Below are 8,823 nucleotides of genomic sequence, written 5' to 3'. Positions count from 1 at the left end.
TCATGCAGCCAAAAATAAATACATAATAATTAAAAGAAAAAGAACAGAAACACACTTCATGTTATTTCTGATGCCAACTCCCTGTCTCTGCTCCATGTGCCCTGGTGTTCAACATATGCCAGATTCTTAACAAAAGTATCTGATTAACCAAAGGTGGTTATGCAACATTATTTGCAGTCTAAAATTTTTAATGGGAAAACTGTCCTTGTCACAATTCTCTGGGTATGGTACGGAATCACCGTTAGGTTTTAATATGCCCATTTGCCATGGGACACACTCATCCCCAAACATCCAAAAGCTTACTTAAATGGAGAAAAACACAACAAATGAGGAGATATATCAAAAGACTTTATTTACAATAGAGAAATTTTACAAATATAGTCTTTAAAAATTATGTGTCAATCTATTATTATGTTTCCCATAACATTAGAGATTTATATAAAGTTGAAAATGACACAGTGGATTTAAGCACAAACAAAAAGCAATGGGAAGAACTACTAGTACACAGGAAGATGTCATGACGAACATCACTGAAGCTCTGTAAACTGCCATATAACTTATATGTGTATCACACAATGTACACCAAACATGTGCAGAAACAAAATTAAGTGCTATTTTAATTATTCACCTTTTGGGATGTGAAAACATATGTAAACATAATTGCCCAGTTTTTGCTGAAAATGAACGAAAGACAGCCTCTACCTAAGGACTTCAGTTGTTTAAAATAATTAACACAAAATATAACTTTAATTAAATTACATCACCATAATAGTAATCTCTTAGTTTGCTTACATGATTGGTATTTTGGGTCCTAGGCTAAAAATATCCAAGTTCTAGAATTGAAATAACTTTGTTCTTGCTATTGGCTGGGCAACATGTAGTACAATCTTCTTGCCTATTTATATCAGAAAGCAAAAGGTTCATCATAGTACAGTCCTATGTGTTCATACAACCTGACTTTAATATCCTATCTGCTGTGGAAATACCTATCAGCTTGTGCTCTTTCAAATCAGATTGAAAAGCAAAGAAAATAAATTATTTTAAATTGCTAGTTCAAAGACATTCATATGAAAGTTATAATCTAAATACATATGGCCCAATTTTGATGAGAATCTTCTATACTTTGCCTTTAAGTTTTGGAAATAGCAATCATGATGTCCTAAAGGATCTTTTCCACTTACTAACTTTACTGATTTATTTTTTGACATATACCAATGAATAATATTGACAAAAGGGGCAGGTCATATGCCTTTCAGACAATGGAAATCTTTTGAAAAGCTTTCAAAAGCTGAAACAGCTAAAACAGCTAAGTCTATTGAGATCTAAGAAAATAACTGTCTTAAAAACTATTAGGCTGAAGCATATGAAATTGCCGATATTGAGCAATTTTTAAACTACAAATGCCTTAATTTCATACGCTTCAACCTAATCTCTGGGGTTGCACTGGTCTATGTGACCGCTGTAGTTGAGAAGTACAGATGGTCAAAATCTCTGTACCTCAGTACATGCCTCATCATATTAGCCCTTTCATAGGAATATATATAAAATAGGAACCAATATGATAACCTAATCTATTTCTGGGAAAACAATTCAAATCTCAAAAAATGTTTTGAAGAATCATTCAATTATAATTATTTTGATCCGCTACAGGACTATAGAGGATTGGGAGTGTCCATTCCTATGTATTACTTCTAAGCGGAGATTGCTACATTGAACTTAACCAGACAAAGTATACTACATCCTAATTTGGCCTAAAAGTTTATTAGATTTTTCCTCAATTGACCATGAATAGACACATTGCCAAAGATTCTTTGAGTTAAATCCTGCTTTCATAAACTGAAACGAATGATTTACTGTTTGAGAAAAGACCCTTTTCAAACCTGAAAAACCTAAACAAATGTAATAGTTTCTTTTTTTCAAGAAAAATACATTAAAGATGAAATGCAAACAAAAAAACCATATGAAATACCCTCTCTCCAGAGAGTGAGCCCCGATTTCTTTACATATTCAGATAAAAGCAAAAGCTAACACACTAAAAGTTATACAGTTTCCCTTTAAAAAATGTAATTCGGTAATAGCAGAGCTCTGCAAAACTGAAAAGCTGACTTTGTTGTGTGGTGGAGAATGGAAGAAATTAACCAGTACATGATCCAGAGATGACACAGGGTGTTTAAAATAAAATCTGAAAACTATTTCCCAAATTAGGGAACACTAATATAATTAACTGACAAAAATATACCGTGGATCTGATGAAATGAGGTCGACAGGAGATGATCCTTTGGGGATGATATTCTAATTTGAATTATAATGTGAGTAAAGTATTCTAGAAGATATTCTATCAAATAATGATAGACCCGCATAAGGACACTGTCACAGTTATAAGATCTGTCTCTGGTGGATAGACAAACCCGATTAACATGAAATTGGAAAGGAAAAAAGCTTTTTTATTATTTAATTCATTATTATGGCTTTTTGCAACATGGCAAAACATTACAGCTTAAAGCAGACATCATCTCCTCATAGAGGAGGAAAAAGTTTTGCAGTCAAATCAAAATTGTAATTAAGAGAGCATAGGTATACCATTCTATTCAGTTTACTAAAAATAATACTACATCTTCATAAACTCTAGAGATAACAGATTACTTAAAAACAACACCAAAAAAACCCTGTGATTCACTGGCTGAATAATAAAGGATACAGTAAGGAATTTAGGTCCATGTATATGTATGATAATAAACATATAAGACTGCAAAACAATTTTAAAACTTAGAATAATCACAGATCTATTAATAAAAATTCGTCATGTGCCTGATCACCAGAAAAAGAATTATTAAGGTATGCAGTGAAAGGAGTGGAGCAGAGTAAAACATAAAATGTCTTTTTATTTCCCATCGTCTTCAACTTTCTTTAAATTCCTAGAGAGTACAGGGAGAAGATGTGCCTCGGTGTTGAAGATCCAATGTTCCAGAGGAAGTAGATCGTCATCAGAAAAGATTAAGTACAAATATCTGGAGAGAGAAACATGGGCATGTGAGGCCTGAGGGACCCGGTTAGTCAGTGAAACCACAAAGACACAGAAAAAAACCACATCAGCATCTCCATTCCCCTTATGGAGAAGTGTGGACAACACTCAAGCATAGCAAAACCTTAAGAAGTGCACTCGTTAATGCTGAGTAAAAGCAGTGTGTTTTGGTCCCCTGGACAAGAACCCTACACAGCAGTCCCAAGGGGCTTTCCTGGTGGCTCAGTAGGAAAGAATCCACCTGCCAGCACAGGAGACATGGGTCCAATCCCTGATCCGGGAAGACCCCACACTTGGAACAGCTGAGCCTGTGCTCTAGGGCCCTGAGCCCGTGTGCTGCAAGGACTAAAGCCCAGGTGCCTGAGAGCTCATGCTCTGCAACAAGACAGGCCACCGTGCTGAGAAGCCTGCTCACTGCAACCAGAGTGCAGCCCCCTCACCACAACTAGAGAAAAGCCTGTGCAGCAACGAAGACCCAGGACAGCCAAAAATAAATAAATACAATTAAAAATTAAAAAGGTAGAACATGTAAAAATGTTAACTTTAAAAAAAAAAAAAAAAAAGGCAGTCCCCAGCCGCCGAACTTACACAAGGATGAAAACACACCCAAAGCTACTGCCATGCGCGTAGAATGGATTTCGGAAGCAGTCATGCTTGATAGTATTTGACTGTGCTCATGATAAAGACAACTAGAAAGATGTGTTCAGGTATCTCGGTCACACGCACTGAGAATAACTTTTACTTACTTTAGCGTCTCCGCCAGGAAGAAGCTCTGTTGTACATCATCGTAGCTCTCCTTGTTGAAGTAAACATCCCTGAGGCCGGAATAGCCTCCTTTCACTTTGCAGTGTTTCTCCAGGGCCTAAACCGCAAAGAGGAGGGGAAAAATGGTCACATTTCAGGAAACTGGCTGTCACAGAGTTTTACTACTAGACTTTCACGTTTAAATAAAATAAGGACTTAAGCTGACCGACTGTGCCACCCCATGGACTGAGGCCCACCAGGCTCCTCTGCCCATGGGAGTCTCCAGGCAAGAATACTGGAGTGGGTTGCCATGGCCTCCTCCAGGGGATCTTCCCGACCCAAGGACAGAACCCAGGTAGGTCTCTTCTGTCTACCTGCATTGGCAGGAGGCTTTTATTTATTTATTTATTTTTACCACCAGCGCCACCTGGGAAGCCCATGGACAGTATATCTCATCTAACTGGAAACACTTTTACATTTAATTTTGGAATAATTTTTCAGTGTTTTTTTTTTTTTTTTAAATCATTCGTCTTATGGTCTAGAGCAAGATTCGTCAAACTACAGACCACAAGGTACATCCAGCTTGCTTTCTGTTTTTGTAAATACAGTATTACGGAACCACAGACACACTCATTTATATATTGTGTATGGCTATTTTTTCACTACAGTGGCAGAGCTGAGTAAATGCTTACGGCCCCCAAGCCTAATTCTCTTTGGCTCTTACAGAAAATTTGTTGACACTTGATCTGGAAAGACTGTTAATGTCAACTGGGATTCTAAACCACTGGTTGAGAGAGTGTGCTGGACTGCTACGGTCATCAGAACAGCTTATCTTTAAAAAATTGATGGAGTACTAATGAGTGATATTGGTGACTGACAGATATAAAAGGAGAAAATGAAAACCAGTGAAAAAAAACATGGCTGGCATCTATTTCTGAAATATATTTTTCTTTTCTTTAGACTGAGATGGAAGAAGATGGGATTAAACCACTGGTTAACTACCCAGAGAGAAAGGATCCTACATTCTTACCGCTGACTGACTACAAGTGAGTATTATAGTCAGAGATGGGAAAAGGCAAGGGATGGGCAGTGTGGGAGTGAAAATTTAGGTAACAAAATTTTAAAATGACTTGCTTTCCATTGTGTCAGTTACTGCTAACCTGACTGCTCTTTGTATTGGATATCTGGATATTACACTGGTTTGCCTTACTGGTTAACAGGCACAGTCATCTCCAGGAAGTTATTTTCTACTCACTACATCCTATTGATTTTCATAACTATATGGTCAAATACAGATTCCCACTGTATACAAACTCTTACTGGAAATCTGGTTCTAATTCATAGAATGTGGACAAAAATAATAAAGTGTAAGACTAAGTTCCTTACAATGTTTAATGAGATAAAGGAAACATGAATAAGATAAAGTTATTCTTCAGGTTATTTTTCAGTTTTCTTCTACAGATCACAACCATGTCCCTTTAAAAAAAATTTTTGTATAATTATATTGCATTTTCCTCCTATTCAGCTCAACTACCAAGAGGATATGGCATAGCTCTTGCCATATTAATTGAGAAAAATCTTCATCAGCGAGAAAAGGGTTTAGGAGGAAAGTATGGCTCTAAGAATGCGGAGCCTGGAAAAGGTGAGGTGGAAGGCAAAGGCAGGGAGCAGGAATGTGGTGCTGAGCGATCCACTTCCATCTGCAGACACTGATAATGAGGATATTGATTCCACACCCTAGGGCTGGAGGGCAGAAGGGAGACAGCACTGGTCGGCAGAAAAAGCATTTAATTACCAGGTGAAAGAAAATCTAAGTGGCAGGCTACGTGAACATGTCTCCCAGTGTAGAACTTTTTAAAAGCCTAGGGAACATACGAACAATCAACTTAAAAAAAAGCAGTTTCGATTATACTCTTAGTTTCAGACAAAGAACTAAATGGAAGGAAAGCCTGAAGAAAGGGACTTTCAGGTTCTATTATATTTTTCCTTCCTTCCTTTTTTGATAACTGTTCTGTTTGATAAAAAGTCAAATGCCAGATACATGGAGTAGGCCAAAAACTATTTGTAAAAAAGGGTAAAAAAATAAAGATTCAGAAGAAGTGGGTAAATTTGTTGTCACTGAACGTAATGAAATCCTATTTCCAGACATTTCCTTAAAAGAAGAATTTATCCACAAAAATTTTTCTTGATTTTCCTCCCTTGAAGTTCTTTGGTACTGTGATAAACTAAAGAGAGGGCCAGGCATGATAAACAGCTAACCCTCCTTCCTATAGACATTTCTATGTGATAATGTATTGGTTGCTCAGTTGTGTCCAACTCTTTGCGACCCCATGGACTGTTCTGCCCATGGGATTTTCCAGGCAAGAATACTGGAGTGGGTTGCCATTTCCTTCTCCAGGGGATCTTCCCGACCCAGGGATCCAAAATTTCTATAAGCTCCTTCTCTTGTTGTAGAAAAAAAGAGTTGTTTTGGGGCAGGTGCTGCCCAAACATTTTTCATCTTTTCAGTTCACTTCCACTCATTCTTTTTTCTCTCCCATGCCTAATGTGGTGAACCAGAGTAGTCAAGAACACAATCTGACATTTTAGAGGTGGGGGCTAAGTCCCATTTCTAGACTTCCTCATTGTGGCCTCAGTTGTCTGGATCCAGGGAGCATCCTTTTTCTCAACATGAGGCTGTCCTGAGAAAAGAACAAGATGACACACTATTATTAGCACAGCGCGGGCCTTTCAGAAGTTTAGACAGGCCTGCCTGTGTGCTAGGTCGCTTTAGTCGTGTCTGACTCCTTGCGGCCCTATGGGCTGTCTCAGGCTCCTCTGTCCACGGGGATTCTCCTGGCAAGAATACTGGAGTGGGTTGTCGTGTCCTCCTCCAGGGATCTTTCCAACCCGGGGATCAAACCCACGCCTCTCATGTCTCAGGCACTGGCAGGTGGGCTCTTCACCGCTAGGGCCACCGGGGAAGCTTAGAAAGGCCTAGCTACTTTAATATTTTGAGGTTTTGGGTAAATTAAAAAGAAAAACAAGGCAGGGAGAAATGCCAAAGAGATATTTTTAACTTTCAAAAAATAAAAAAAGCCTTCATCTCAAGTCTAAATTTTAAGACTTCAGAGATGTGAAGCTGGGGACAAGCAGCTCTCCTGGGTCCCATGACAGTCCCTGGCTTTACCGTTTCTCGACAGTGGAAGAGGCCACGTACCCAGGACGCTTAGTCTGATCAGAACATCATTTCACTACCATCTTTGGGACTCTCAGCCTCTGGACATGGGTTCCTCCAAAAACAGAGCATGAGACATGGGCTGGATGCAGGGAGCTTTGCTTTTTACAGAAGTGACATCAGGAAGTGATCGAGTGGTGGGAAAAGTGAAGGAAGGGAGGAGGGCCAGTGAAATACATACGGGGCAGGTCACAGCTGTGTGCATGGGGGCTCGCTCCCGCCGGAAACCCTCTAAAGAGCCAAATAGAATGCCTCTCAGAATGATTCTTCAGAATAACTATTCTGGGATAGTGATGTATCAACTCCAAAACCTCAGTGGCCGAGGGTGGCCCTTGGGGCTGCAGCCTCCCACACATCCCAGACCTCCGCCAGCTGCCTTGGAAGAGCCTCTGAGTCAGAACAGCTGAGAAGCACTGGCGCTGATGACAGGGCCGGCAGGCCAGGGCGTTGTCCACTGGAGCTGAAGCCAGGACACAGGGAGGGCTGATGGGACGGGACACAGCAGAAGGGGAACAAAAGGTGCTGCTGTACCTTCTGAGTCTATGATCTTCGTGGTTTTTCACAGAAGGCAAGAGGCCCCAGCACTACCACCCTCCACTACATTTCAAGTTCTAACAGAAGTTACCACAGGCAACAACAGGGGAATTCCTGTGTTGCGACACAAGCAAACAATCTGACATCATATGCTACAGTAAAAGGCGTCAACAGATAAAAAACCCCAACACATCAAACCAACCCTCATACCCTACAGACAACCCCCTCCCCAAGAACCAAGCAAATCAAAGCTTTCTGCCCACACGACAAACTGTCATACAATTTTTTTTTCACACTTTAACATCTAAAATTGGCATGTCATAATTTAATTGGTATTGTTGTATTTTCTTAACAGTATATAAAATAATGGTTTCTTATCAATTATGGCGTTTCATATTTGATGAAATGTTATTACTGAAATTTTTAATTTAAACTGATACTTGCAAGGGAGTGTTAACCTTAATTTCCTTGCTGGCCTATTGAAGACTAAAATAATTCCCAATTACCAAAGCTTAGCTGAATCTCAATTTTAATATACTTTTTATTCAGAGGAAAAAACATAAAGAAACTGGAATTACAACTGACTAACCATAATTAGAAAATTTTGCAAAAAAAAAAGGCATAAAGAATTGCTATTACTTAAAATAACTGACAACTGGTGATAAGATACCAACCAAATGAAAAGAGTAATAAGCAAGATTCATCAACAGCTTCCTAAGTTATTAGTCAAATTTTACACAAAGGCAATGCTCATTTTAGATTTCCTAAGAGAAGTTATTGCTAACGGTTTTAAAAGACAGCTAACTTTCTAACAAAGAGTGCTAGACAATAAGAGAATGTATTGATAATTAAAGTGTTTGCCTGTTCTTATCCCCTGAATTTCCTCCCACTCCTTTTGAAATAATAGCTCCTAAAATTAGACATTGTTTGATGCATATCCTAAAGTACACCTCCTCTGGCATTCAGCACACAAAGTGTTCAACAGATTCGTTTAGGAAGATGATACATCATATTCAGCAGGAAGAGATCCATGAAATGCCAAGATAATCCAAATAACACACTGGACAGATAGAAAGTGTACAGCTATTCTGAGGATTCTGAGACCCCTGTTGGAATATTTGTGTACAAAGTAGTTCTTCTATAGGTACTGTCTAAAAGTTATATGTAAGTAGCTCATTTGCTCTAATTAAAAGCATATATTACCATTATGATGCTCAAAGACTAAAAGAAACATCAAACAGTGGTTTCTTGAAACACACAACAGGTAAGGGTGACTATTCCCAAGTTGCCAGATACCCTTTGTGGG

At 38.8% G+C, this 8,823-nt stretch overlaps 1 protein-coding gene across 2 annotated transcripts in view; it reads right to left on the bottom strand.

The window, feature by feature from the left end:
- Positions 1 to 327: 327 nt before the first annotated feature.
- Positions 328 to 8,823, bottom strand: part of MAN1A1 (mannosidase alpha class 1A member 1) — a 171,720-nt gene continuing 163,224 nt past the window's right edge. For both annotated transcript variants that reach the window (XM_040238400.1, XM_040238401.1), the window contains 2 exons: positions 3,769 to 3,884; positions 328 to 3,008 (listed from right to left, as the gene is read on the bottom strand). In XM_040238400.1, coding sequence (XP_040094334.1) covers positions 2,882 to 3,008; positions 3,769 to 3,884 — 243 coding nt within the window. In that variant the 3' untranslated portion in view covers positions 328 to 2,881. The remainder of the gene's footprint in view (positions 3,009 to 3,768; positions 3,885 to 8,823) is intronic.

Source organism: Oryx dammah, unplaced genomic scaffold, assembly GCF_014754425.2.
Source record: "Oryx dammah isolate SB20612 unplaced genomic scaffold, SCBI_Odam_1.1 HiC_scaffold_4, whole genome shotgun sequence".
In the NCBI taxonomy this organism is placed as follows: Eukaryota; Metazoa; Chordata; class Mammalia; order Artiodactyla; family Bovidae; genus Oryx; species Oryx dammah.
Note: the sequence above shows the minus strand (reverse complement) of the source record. Positions and strands in the feature narration are given on the sequence as shown.